The sequence below is a fragment of the Rattus norvegicus genome, chromosome 8, assembly GCF_021556685.1.
Source record: "Rattus norvegicus strain SHRSP/BbbUtx chromosome 8, alternate assembly SHRSP_T2T, whole genome shotgun sequence".
Taxonomy (NCBI): Eukaryota; Metazoa; Chordata; class Mammalia; order Rodentia; family Muridae; genus Rattus; species Rattus norvegicus.
Window position 1 is genome coordinate 77853973 of NC_141541.1, and position 13379 is coordinate 77867351.

The 13379-nt window shown below is 46.9% G+C and overlaps 1 protein-coding gene and 1 long non-coding RNA gene across 2 annotated transcripts in view; one reads left to right on the forward strand and one right to left on the reverse strand.

Annotated features, from left to right (window-relative positions):
• Anxa2 (annexin A2) overlaps window positions 1-13379 on the forward strand; it is a 36392-nt gene that overhangs the window by 14344 nt on the left and 8669 nt on the right. The window contains 2 exon segments of the mRNA NM_019905.1: window positions 7206-7300; window positions 11072-11185. Of these exon segments, the coding sequence (NP_063970.1) occupies window positions 7206-7300; window positions 11072-11185 (209 nt within the window).
• LOC148004225 (uncharacterized) lies at window positions 706-7849 on the reverse strand. The gene is made up of 4 exons (XR_015627812.1): window positions 7674-7849; window positions 5281-5698; window positions 1649-1753; window positions 706-788 (listed from the first exon to the last, which is right to left on the reverse strand). It is a non-coding gene; the product is annotated as an uncharacterized LOC148004225 (long non-coding RNA).

The window sequence follows — 13379 nt, forward strand, 5'->3', positions numbered from 1 at the left end:
AAGCTTAGCACAAAGGGTGCTTTTTATCCCTGCGTGAGAAAGCACTTAGCTTACTGGGATGTAAAGATTGCACAGATGAACTCTGGCCACAGAGTTCACACATTAATAAAAATACTTCCGGGTCCTCCCTGAGTCAGCAGAAAAACACTGTTGTTCCACAAGCCAAGAAAATCCTGAGGGCTAAGCCGTGTGCCCCACATTTCTGTGTGGGCAGGAGTGGCTGACATCACCACCATCATCATCTTGGTCGTCTTCACCAATATTTATTAAGTGCTCTTCACGAGCAGCCACTGCATTGAGCGGTTCTGACGCTTCCTGCTTAGCTGACCTGCAGACTGATTTCGGATGGCATGTTGTGTCATTCCCAATTTACATATGACACAACTGAGTGCTAGCTAGTTAACATGCTTCATGTCCGTTGGCCTTGGTTCATACTTGGAGTTGGACATAGTTCTGCGATACAGCAACCCAGCTGTTAGGATTAGATTCATTCCTTTGTCTTGAAAGCTAGTGCACAGCCTGATCCTGCTGCCATCGGATATCCACCACAGTTGTGGTCCAGCATTAGTGCGGGCATCTGTGTCCTTTTCTTTTCATCCCACCCAAACCCCACCATCAGCTCCATGTTGGCATTTACTTTTTGTGCCTGGCAGTTTTAGGGAGGAACAGTTTTCTCTTGCTCTTTACAATAAAAGATTTAACATGTACTGTTTTACAGATATTTATCTATTCATATCGGTAGTTTAATATGCTCATTTTAACATTTATTCACCTTAAGCTTGTCGGTTCTGCAGAAAAAAAATGACAAATAAAATAGGGTATATCATATGTTATTATGACAGTTACAAATTTTTACTCGAAAATGAAAAAATATCAAGGGCATTGGTAATTGAATTATGAAAATATGAATTATTGATTCTTGTGCTTTCAATATATATGCTGTTTCTTTGTCTGCCAAATTGTCCCTGATGGTTATGTATTGCCTTTCTAGACAGGGAGGGCAAGTTCATTAAAAACATGCCCCTGGGGGCTGGAGAGATGGCTCAGTGGTTACGAGCACTGACTGCTCTTCTAGAGGTCCTGAGTTCAAGTCCCAGCAACCACATGGTGGCTCACACCCATCTGTAATGGGATCCGATGCCCTCTTCTGGTGTGTCTGTGACAGCTACAGTGCACTTACGTACATAAAATAAATAAATAATTCTTTTTAAAAATGCATACCCCTGATATTTCAGATAAGTAGCACCACTTAGGTAATGAGCTGACAGGAATCTTGAGTGACTGAGGCACTCCCAAGCACCTTCACCCCAGGTCAGGAGCTGGCTTTATCTTGACATCAAAGGAAACTGGTAAACCCTGAGTGTCCACAGAAACATCAACCAAGGCCTGAAGGATGGCAGCCTGTTCCCTGTGACCTTGCATCTGAGGCAGAGGAGATGGGCTGGGCTCTAGCAGGCTAGTCAGAGTGAGGAAGGCAGGAGCTGGGAGCCCGCTGCCTGCAACTGAATAATTGCTGTGGAATCTGTGCACTGGGTGTGAGAGGAAGCTTGACTCCAGGACAGTTCCCCAGAGGGGCAGAGTGGGCAGAGAGCTGGCACTGCCTGGCAGCACCTCTCCAATCCTTCTCCCAGCACCTGTGAGAGCTTGCCTTTGGGCATCATGGTGATTCTCTCTGAAACCGGGCTTCCCTGCCTCTTCGTCTTCCGTCTCCATCTCCTGGTCCGTGCGGTTCCCTAAGCCAGTGGTTCTCAACCTGTAAGAGGGGTCCCATATCAGATATCCGAGTATCAGATATTTACATTATAATTCATAACGGTAGCAAATTACAGTTATAAAGTAGCAATGAGATAATTCTGTTGGCTGGGGGTCCCCAGCCTGTGTTAAAGGGCTGCAGTATCAGTAAGGTTGAGGACCACTGCTAAGCAGACGGTGCCTCTGCCTTTGCTATTCCATGGGTGTGTGATTTTTTTTTTTTATCCCTGAGTCCCTAACCGTTGCCAAGTATAGCTCTATTCTAACACCCTCCTTTCCCTCCCCCTAGTCATGGTCTTGCAGTGTGGCTCAGGCTAGCCCAAGTTTCTGATCGCCTTCCCCCTGTCTCCCCACGACTCCCTGTGTCTACAGCTGTGTAGGGCCTATCACTTCCGTGCCTCCTGGGTTCCCACTTCATGCCTCCGTTCTAGTTCTTGTCACACTTCATACTTGCTAACCTCTAGATCTGTCTCTTCTTATGTGGCTTTTATTTCTTAACCTTTTATGAATGCCCAGGACCATGAGATCATGTGAGGAGATAGAAAGCCCACATAGTATTCAGAAGTAGTCCAGATGTTAGAGCACAGAGGGAGTACAGAAGCACTTCTGGGACAGGGAGCAAAGGTTCGTTACAGAGTCTGGGTGTTGCCAGAAAAGTGAATAGTCCCTGTGAGCCTTGCTTCACTTTCGCCAGCTGAATTGAGTTCACGCTTGTGAGCCAACTTTGTTTCTAGTCGGAGGGATAGTGAACATGTCTCCTTGCATCACCTAAACCCAGTGCATGGTTGCTTTGTGTTTACTCTCTGGCCCGAGGTGGACCGTGCAATACCTTACGTTAATTTATGCTGAGTTAGAAGCTGAGTTAAGTCACGCAAAAGTAGTAATATTGCTTAATTAACAAGAGGTTTCTGAGACGTGATCCATAGGAGTCTCTGGGTCTAGATTGGCCTTGGGTTAAATATATACTGTGGAGTGTTCAACACAGCTGGGGATGGTTTACCATATGGGTCCAAATAACTAGAAAGGAAAGTCAGCTAAATTAGAAAAGGATGAATCTCAACTCCATGAAATAGATGGTAATTAGCAACGGCACGGCCCTGGAGTTAGTGCTGGTGCCAGTGAATCTGAGCAACTCTGGCGTCTGCAGAGGGGAGGGCTGGTTGCTCTATTATTGCCAGTTTTGATTTGAGCAGTATTTGTGTTCTCCGGAAGGGCGAGCCCCCCCGCCCCCCTCCTCTTCCTGAGCAAGCCCAACTACAGAAGCGAGCTTCTGCACTTCTTTTCTCTTACATTTTAAAATAGAACCACCTAAGATTTCCAGCAACGCTGCAAAACCGCCCCCCTGTGCACCAGAGAAGTGAGCCAAGACAAGGCATTTTGGTTTCGTTTGCACACCTGCAGGTGAATGCAAGCAGTCGTGAGCAGCAATTAAAGGGATACATTCTCTTGAGAGTCCCAGGAGGCACACTGGCTGGGGAGCAGAACCTCTTTCTTGTAAGATTTGGGTGGCAGGAAAAGAAAACCCTGCCTCTGTGGGGCACACCCCATGAAAAAGTCCTTCGTAACTCATTGGCCCAGGGCCATCTTGTTCTGCTAGAAGGGACACTGTCCACTCTTTCCTTTGCAGAGGCCTCTCTCTCTTGAGGTTCAGGGTCACTGCGAACCAGCCCTCGTCTGACAGCTGTTCTCAGAGTCAGACCCTGGTGATCCTCTAGCAGCTGCTTTAAGTCCTGAGCACAGCTTTCCTGTCTAAGAACATTGTCTGCATAGCTGTGTAGGAACCAGGTGTAAAGCACAGGGGAAGGAGTCCCCAGGGCCCCTTCATTCTGGCTTCATTGGCTGCCCCTCCTCAGCCCTTTCTTCTTTCTACCGAGGAGATCCAAAAACCAGTTTCACCCATGAACTTTGGAAGAAACCAGATTCTTATTGGCATCTGCCCTGTGAGCTGAGTGAAGGGCGAGCCTGTGGGTTTCTGTTGCAACTGTTCAGCTTTTCCTCCTTTCCTGTTCCCTGGGGCAGATGCAGTGAGTACCAGGGCACAGAAAGGTGCCCATACTCCACACGCGTGACTCCGTCTATGACTAGATTTACTTCGTTGTGCTTTCCTACAGGTTCTATATGGGAATTTACAAACCTACCAGATTATTCTCGGAGAATTAGAAGGGCTTTTTTTTTTTTTTTTTTAGTCAGGGTCTCTCGTATTGCAGAACTTGCTATGTACCCAAGGATGACTTTAAATTTCCCATCCTTTGGCTTCCACCTCCCAACTGCTTGGATTACAGGGATGCACCATGACGCCCAGCTTATGTGGGGCTAGGTTCCAAACTCAGGCCTTCTTGCATACGAGACAACCATTCTCCCTACTGAGCTATTTCTCCAAGCCTGGGTTTCTAGATTACTAATGCATTCTTCCTTGCTGATAACAAAGAAAACCTTAGGCCTTATATCTTATCTAAGAAATTTAGCTGACGTGACATCAGAACAGAATGGGAATAGAAGTTTGATCTCTGGGTTAAAATGCCTTCTTGGGACTTAGCTGAGCTAGGCTGTCTTGAACTGGGTCCCTGTCCCTCAACCGTACCACACCCGTCAGAGGCCAGATGCTCCTCAGCCCCTACTCTGTGTACACAATTTCTGTCACATCAGCTCTCTGGGAGCTTCCATAGTTTACCTTGAAACGGTACTGTTAATCTCATGAAAGCTGTGAGCAAACATGGCCTGGTCTCCTCTTTACCCGGTGTTTTCATAGGCTAATAGTTGACCAAGGGCTGGGTCTAGGGCTGAGAAGCCGAGGGAGGGGCTTACCACCTATCATTCAGTCAGCCTGATTTTATGTCCTAGCAAAATGAGTCTTACAATGGTTCCTGTTTTATAGCTGGGAAAGCCATGTGCAGGGAGAAAAGCAGGGTGCCCCAAGGTCATACAGTCTCAGGTACCTTCCAGAATATCACCTCCTGTGTGTACGCAGAGACCTCCTGCATTGGTCGATTTCTCGTCCCTGGGTCAAAATGCTAAACACAAGCAGTTTAAGGGGGAGAGCGTTTGTTTTGGCTCACAGTCGGCGAGCATAGTACATCATGGTGGTGAAGCCATGACGGCAGGAATGTGAAGCAGCCACAGCACAGAGGTGAAGACTGGTGCTCACCTCACTTTCTCCAGGGTGTGTAGTCCTGGAACCCCGCCCCACAGGGATGGTGCTGCCCACACTCACAATGGGTTTTTCCACTTCAGTCCTCCTTACCTAGATAACCCCTCACGGTCATGCCTAGAAGTTTGTCTCCTAGGTGATTTTAGATCCTGCCAAGTCAGGAATAATAACTATCCCAGTAACCCTGGTTCCTTGGCCCAGTGCTCTCGGGCACCACCACAGACCCTGTTGTGAAGACAGATGGTTTCTTCTAAGCCAAAGATATCCAGATATCCAGCAACCCGAGCTGTAGTCCCATCCCCGCCCCACCCAACTAGATAAGGCAATTTTCCTTTTCTCTCCAACCAGACAGCTCCCGCCCAGGCCTCTTGAGCCCTCACCAACAGACGAAATCCACTCTCTGTGCAGTCAGTGCGTCTCTGGTGTTGTGAGTCAGCATCCTGTCCCAAGTGGTTCTTGGCTCCTTGCCGCAGGACAGCGGAGACAGGGATTTTCCAAGGGATGCAGGAATCCAGAGCAGGCTAAGGGTTTTTACCCGCAGAGAGGAGGAGAGCAGGGCGGGCTCTGTGGGTTTGGATTCAAAGCTCGAAACTGATGCTCGAAAGATACAGTGAAAACCCAGTCCCCCAAAGTCACCACCGGAGCCCAGCTGTCAATCCAAAGACTGTCCTCAGGTCGACTGCTGCTTAGAGCAGTGGCTTGAGTCTGTGTGATAAGTTTTTACGAAGCTCACCTAAGTGGGGCTATGGATTTGAGGCCACCTAGGTGAAACCCTGTTGCAAAAGCAAAAACCAAAAACTGAAAAATCAAAGAAAACAAACCAAAAAAAAAAAAAAAGAATAAGTAGACATCAGATTATACTGAGCGCTTTGGTTTACAACCCATGCTTTTTCTGTTTGTATGTTGAGCATTCTCCCCAAATCAGTGAACACTTCCGTGCTCTATTTAAAATGACCATATACACAGTATAGTATCCCATCGTGTGGACAAAAGGCGTTTTATCGCCCTCTATTGGACATACAAGGGCGACGTCAGCATCCACAGACCTGACCCAGGGTTTAGCAATAGGGTTTCTGTGTTTACACTGGCTACTCTAAAATCTAAGCTGAAGCTGTAGACATCTGTTAGCATATCAATATCAATACGTTCATTGGTGTAACCTCACTTGGAAATGAGCACATACACACTTTAAACCATCTTCCTTTTTATACCCAGAAATTCTACCTTTCTAATGCACGTGAAGCATCAGGATGCTTCCCCTGTCCAACTGTTCACTGTTTTGCTCCCAAACAGCATAGCTCTGGGCTCCAAGTGCTTTGGGAAGCCTCTGACTTTCTGTAAGACAAGATAGGTGCAGTCTGTAAGTGACCTTGTGTGCTTAGAAACTTGGGAAATTACCCCCAACTCCAGCCATGGAAAAGACTTTTCTTCTTATTAAACAAAGTTCATAGTCAGGCAGCGGAAAGCTCTCTTGCTGCCCAAATCCTCAAATCTGAGCTTTCACGAGTTAAATGACGTGTGAGGAATATTTCTGATACAAAATTGGAAACTTTCAGATACCATGGACCTTGCTTATCTTTGTAAATACACATGTTCCAATTAAAATGGGGACTGAAACATTTGGGTGGCACTTCGAAACTCCCAATTTAGATTTAATTTAGATTAAAACACTTATTCTTTTTTAATACAGTTGTAAAATTGATTATTAAAGTCACCTATTGAAGATTGAAAGCGCAGGATGTGTACTTTTCCTTGTGAGACAATCTCGTCTTCAATAAGTGTGGTTCTATTAATCAATTAGCTATTAAAATATAACTGCCATATTAAACCTGACTCATTTGTCATGACAGCTGGTATAATTATAAAAATTATACCTAGCCACTTATACAGTAATAATCTTGCAATAAATATAAATAATTGTCTCTATTAATTCATTTTGGAGTCTGTCTCTTAATTCTCCAGTTAAGTGGCAATTTGGGGACCTTCATTTAAAATCCCCCTAAATCTTTGTTGTTCCTTCCGTCTGACTGCCAGGGTCCCACACATTTACCTCCCACTGTTGATTTTGGAAATCGATTCATGGATAAAATAGCTTTTGAAGTGCAAATATTTAAAGGGTTGAGGCCCAAGGTCCAAGGCTTTCTGGGGAAGAAGGTAATGAAGGCGTCTGGGTATGGTCAGGAAGAGGGATGAGCCAGTCACGACATTCTAGCGTTGGGTTTGGAAGAGAGTATATGGATTCCACTGTGTGAAAGTCGCCTAAAGTGTGTGGTGGGGTAACTCTTCACGACTTGATTCCCCACAGGCGTGGACGAGGTCACCATTGTCAACATTCTGACTAACCGCAGCAATGCACAGAGGCAGGACATTGCCTTCGCCTACCAGAGGAGGACCAAAAAGGTACTGGAACCTTAGGGTGGAGGGCAAGCGTTGCTGAGTCAGTGTCCTCAGATATCGCCTGTTCTGTTCCTAATGAGTGAGTGTGTGTGTGTGTGTGTGTGTGTGTGTGTGTGTTCGTGCGTGTGTCTGTGTGTCTGTGTGTGTGTGCATGTGTGTGTGTCTGTGTGTCTGTGTGTGTGTCTGTGTGTATGTGTGTGTGCGTGTGTGTGTGAGTGCATGTGTGTGTGCGTGCATGTGTGTGTGTCTGTGTGTATGTGTTTATGTGTGTGTGTGTGAGTGTGCATGTGTGTGCGCATGTGTGTGTATGTGTGTGTGTCTGTGTGTATGTGTGTGTGTGTTTGTGTGTGTCCCTTGTTTGTGTTGCCCTGCATACCGTAGGGTGGCAGGCAGATGATTCTAAAGCGTCCAGATGATTCTCCTGTCCTCACTTTCTGTCACAGAAAAGCTAGGGATACAGATGTGTCCTGCCACATCTGGCTTTTTCACATCTAGCACCATTACCTGCTACGCCATTCCCCAACCCCACCCCTGTCCAACATTACTTTTCCTTTTTGTGAATTGTGGCTCTTCTTTAACTAAAAAGATCCTTCTAGAACCCTTGGAGGTCCAAGGTTCCCCTTTGTGAGGTTGCTACTTACATAGGTATACATGTGGGAGCTGGAACATCCTGGAGCACGTGAGGGAGCACGTGAGGGAGACATACTGGAATAGACCACAAGAAGAGCAGTAATGGTCCCACTAGTTACCTGCTGACTCTGTGTCGGACACTGTGCTTAGGTGGCAACTCCCTCTCATGGCTCCTCAGGCTTCTTCGTCAGATGTTGTGAACTTAATTTTAGGATGGTTTCTTCCACTGGGCGTGAATCCCAACATGTGCTTCTGATTCACACTGAGGGGCTGGGGAGACAGCTTGGTTGGTAAAGTGCTTGTCACACAAGCATGAGAATCTGAGTTCAATCCCCAGCATCCATGTTATAAGAGCTAAATTCACTGGCTTACCATTGGAACCCCAGTGCTGGGGACTGTAGGCAAGATTCTGGGGGCTCCCTGGGCAGTCAGTCTAGCTGATTCAGAGAGCTCTGAGTTCCATGAGAGACCCTGTCTCAAATATTAGATTATTAGATGGAGCTCAAGTGAGGAAAGAAACAAATCAACTTCTGACCTCCACATGTAAACATGCACGTGCACATGAACGCATGCGCGCGCGCGCACACACATACACACACACACACACACACATACACACGGCTGAAGTGCTATGTTCCAGCCCACTATCTTCAGTATACTTCCCTTCTGCTATTTAAGGAGTTTTGAATGTGTGTTTTCTTTGCTCATCCACCAGTGGCTAAAGCTAAGGCTAAGTTCATCTGAGTTTCTCACACAGCATTAAGAAATTTTATTTTTAAAGATGTGCTACTTAATTTTTAACTTTTTGCTGTTAAAAGCTTTTGATTTATATTTGGACAGTGCCATAAGAGTAGCCTCACGCAGCTCCCATCTGACTTGAGGCTTTCACTTCCAGCCACAGTAGAGGTGATCTGAAAGAATACTGGGAGACACTGTATGTTCCAGGAGTTGACATGACCACCAGGTCCTGGGAGTTGCAGGTCAAGCCTGGCTGCGGCTCCATCCTCCGAGCTCTGAAGCTGTTGGAAAGGATAGAAGTAGGAAAGCAGCTAGCTTCCTTCACCCCACACACGTTACAGTTCTCCTTTCACTAAACACGGTGTATTAATCTTCTGCAGTGAGGCACAGAAGGGAGGGCTTTATGTCCCTAGCTTTCCCAGAGGATCTGAGACCCAAGAGAGCCAAGTTCCTGTTGGAACAGGAGATCCACTATTCTGGACTGTAGGAAATAACTGCTCATTCAGTGTGGTCTTGGAACTGTGTGTGCACACAGAGCTTGATCTCCACAGATCCTTCATAGCCTGTTAGATTAAACATATTATCAGAATCATGAGAAGGGTCAGCAAATACACAGGCATTACCAAGTGTTAAGGACAGACGACTGCCCTGATGAGTCTTGATGGCCCGGAGTGATTATCTATCACAGGAAGATGCCACAACTGCTTGAGGTAGTTTATTGTTTGTCAAGGTACAGTCTAGAGCAGTGGCTCTCAATCTGTGGGTCATGATCTCTTTCAGGGGTCACCTAAGACCATCGGAAAACAGACATTTACATTATGATTCATAGCAGTAGCAAAATTACAGTTGTGGAGTAGCAACAAAAATACTTTTGTGGCTTGGGATCACCACGGCATTTCTGACATGAAGAACTCCATTAAAGGGTTGCAGCATCAGGAAGGTTGAGAACCACTGGTCTAGAGGCACAGAGGGACCCTGCCCAGGCGGTGAGCTGCAGACCCTGGCACAGGTAGTACAAACAGACCACAGAGAGGAAGTTTGGATTTTGCGTTTTGCATATTTAAAAAAAGTCCTAGACATGAGGTTTCTCTGTACAGAGAAAATCATTCTTTTATTAATCCCTTCTGGGATTTTTATGTGTGCTGAGTCCTATGTTGGACATTCTGATCAACACAGGTCAAAGTGGAAAAATCCAGTAGGTGCCCAGATGTCCACTGAGGTTAGAGCTGAGATGGCGGTAGGGAAGTGTCAAGGATAGACTAAGTTGGGAATCACTTAACCTCAGGGTTCTAATTTAGAAAGCTGATGTTCTAATTGGTATGTGTTATTTTAGAAAGACCCTCCTACCTCCCATGCATGTTTAGGGCATCAGAAGCCAGAGGAAGAAGGTGAATGGGCTGGTCCCAAAGCTTCCTCAGAGCCGCATCAGGTCTGATGTTCTTGACACATGGTGTTCTAGAAGACTGTCTCTGAAGCAGGCTGTATATCACGTGGATCCTCAGAGATTGCTGACCAGACAGCGTACATGGCCAAGTTTCAGGCCAATGAGAGACCTTATCTCAAACAGAAAGTGGAGGACACCTGAGGAATGGCACCTAAGCTTGTCCTGTGACCTTTACATACGTGTGCACCTTCTCTCTCTCTCTCTCTCTCTCTCTCTCTCTCTCTCTCTCTCTCTCTCTCTCCACATGAAAACAAATGCAATTCAGTTCAGTGCAGCTGCGTCCTAGTCCTTTCCCATGGTTGGTGAGAGTCCAGTCCCCAAGGAAGTATCTTTAAGAGTCACCCTGAATTAGGGACATCTGTCTATATTTGTGAGTGCTGCCTCAGATCTCTGCCTTTATTAAAATAGTGTGCTCATGATGATAGTGGCATCCCTAAGAAATACCATTCAACAGGAAGGCGAGAGGGGACTCTGCGGGGCTGGCGTTCACATCACATTCATTACCACCCTGACTTGGAGGCGGAGGTGGATCAGTGAGGTTCAGTGTTTTACACAGGGAAGGTTCAGCGCCACCTCCCGGCCCTGCTAGGACATCCCACAAATGCCTTCCCTTGGACCTCAGCAGACCTGGGGGACTCTGCTGGCCTTTCTACCTCACTTCTTTTCAGCTTGACCTTGGAAAGTCTCTCCGTCTCCGTGAGACCTTGCTCTCAGCTCTCCTCTCCGGAGCTGTCAGCTCCATTGGTTTCTGTGATCAGCCTGGATGTGAATGGGTCTCGTTATCATTCGGTTTCTGCACTCCGGGTCTGATGAAGAGAATGTCGAGGAGGAAGTCCTCCCCAGACCACAGGATGGTCAAAGACTCACAGCCTGCTTTTTAGATAAAGCCATCGTTTTTCTGTCTTGCTGGCTCTAGAGTGGATGCTGGTTCCAAGTGACTCTTAGACATCTCCCTTTTGCAGGAACTGCCATCGGCGATGAAGTCGGCCTTGTCTGGTCACCTGGAGACCGTGATGTTAGGCCTGTTGAAGACACCTGCTCAGTACGATGCCTCTGAGCTCAAAGCCTCCATGAAGGTAAACACGTGGGGTGCCACCTGTCAACCTGCCCATTAGTGTCTGAATCACAGCCTTTTGAGTGTAACTGGGTGATTGTCAGTCATGTTGGATTCTTATTTGAAGTCATTTCCCCTCCAATGCTATAAGTTGTCAGGATTTGAACCAAAAATATTTCAATCTTTCTCGCTCTCTCTTTTTTTTAACGACTGCAAAGAAATTTCCTGATGCTGAGAAGTCAGTTAGCAGCTGCTCAGACTTGGCACCTGGGCGATTGGAATGCCTTTTGGGAAAACTGCTTCCTTGATTACAGATTGCATTTCCTCTTTAAGGAGGATGTACATGGTATTAAGGAGAAAGTGAAACAGCCTTTGTTCAGGAAGCTTGCAGATTCCGCCCATGCCCTCCTGGCTGCTGCTTCCTCTCACTTTCCCCCCGCCCCCCACCCATTGCTGCAGTAGCCGACATTTACATTTGGTCCAGAACCCAGCAATGCAGTGCAGGTGAGGTTGGCAATGGCACCTGGATCCAATGGGAAGTTTCTGCAGGACATAATATTGTTACCCAAGTTTTGATTTTGCAAAGTTACTTCGAACGTGGGATTTGAGGCTAAATAAGTACATTCTAGTTTAGAAACGCCCTTGGAGTTTGCGCTCACCTAAGCCACACAATATTACTTGAATATAAGAGATGTACAAATGTCTGACACAACGGAGCGCAGGGCCCCTTTCCTGCGTGCTTGTGACGTGTTGGATAATCCGAGGCTGCCCTCTGCCGGTCCATCTTGGTAAGGCATCTTCAATGAGGGGAGGCTGTGTGTGTCACCCTGTTGGGTTGTCATCGTTTCTGGAGAACAGGCTGGAGAACACACTGGGAACGAGGGCCCGTCACACATACAGTATCACCAGAACCCTGGACTTGATGGCTCAGAGCCATTGTAGGGTTTTTTAAATCCCACCCCTTTCCCTCTCATTCATCAGCATAGCTCGAGTGGCACCCTAGGCTGTACTACAGAGGAGATGCCATGAGAAGAGTGCCATACACGCCAGGCTCGGGTGCATGCTAATAACCCCAGCACTCCAGGGTGAAGGCAGAGAAATCAGATGATCCTTGGCTATATTGGGAGTTTAAGGCCAGGCTAGGATACATGAGACCTTGTCTAGAAAGGAAGGAAGGAAGAAGGAAGGACAGAAGGAAGGAAGGAAGGAAGGAAGGAAGAAAGGAAGGGAGGGAGGGAGGAAGGGAGGAAGGGAGGGAGGAAGGGAGGAAGGGAGGAAGGGAGGAAGGGAGGGAGGAAGGAAGGGAGGGAGGGAGGAAGGGAGGAAGGGAGGAAGGGAGGGAGGGAGGGAGGGAGGGAAGAAGGAAGGGAGGGAGGAAGGGAGGGAGGAAGGAAGGGAGGGAGGGAGGGAGGGAGGAAGGGAGGAAGGGAGGAAGGGAGGGAGGGAGGGAGGCAGGAAGGGAGGAAGGGAGGAAGGGAGGAAGGGAGGGAAAGTGTAGTTCCATGCCCACAACAGCTTTGAATGGTAGCATTCCTGAGATTGCCAAGTCTTTGAGCCATTAGGGTCATGTGTAAGCCAATCTTTCCCCAGGTTTCTTTAACTATCAACACTTGGATCAGTTCATCTTATTTTTGTCAAGAATCCACTTAGTTGGGATTCATGTGATTTTACTGGTATCTATGGTCAGGTATTATTGACTTAAAGCAGACCTGTGGAAGCTGTCAGTCATTCCACTAATCCAAGTAGCTGGAGCCAATGAAAGGTGCTTTAACTGAACCATCTTTGACCCGACGCCAGCTCTTCCATTAGCTATCACGGTCGAGTGACCCTTCTGCGAAGCACACAGATCTTCAAGTGACATTTACTAAAATGATGCTTTCAAAAAAAAAAAAAAAAAAAGAAAGAAAGAAAACCCGTTTTCACGTCGGGCAATACTAGTGGCAGTGTTTTGCCACATGCCACAGGAGAGGTTGGTCCTGTGATAAGAATTATGCGTAAGCTGTGGAAAGCTTGGGCTAAGTTTCAGAAATTGCCAAGGTCACCTTTGTAAGCGTAGATAAAACCCTATTAGAACTGTGGGTAATGGAAGGGGAGATACTACGCCCAGCTCACTTTCCCTCGGTGTCAGGACCCGACATTTCTCCCGGCACACAAGTTAGACTTCATTTCTGTCATCTTTGAAAATACTGCATCTCCCTGGAAATAAAGACACTCCG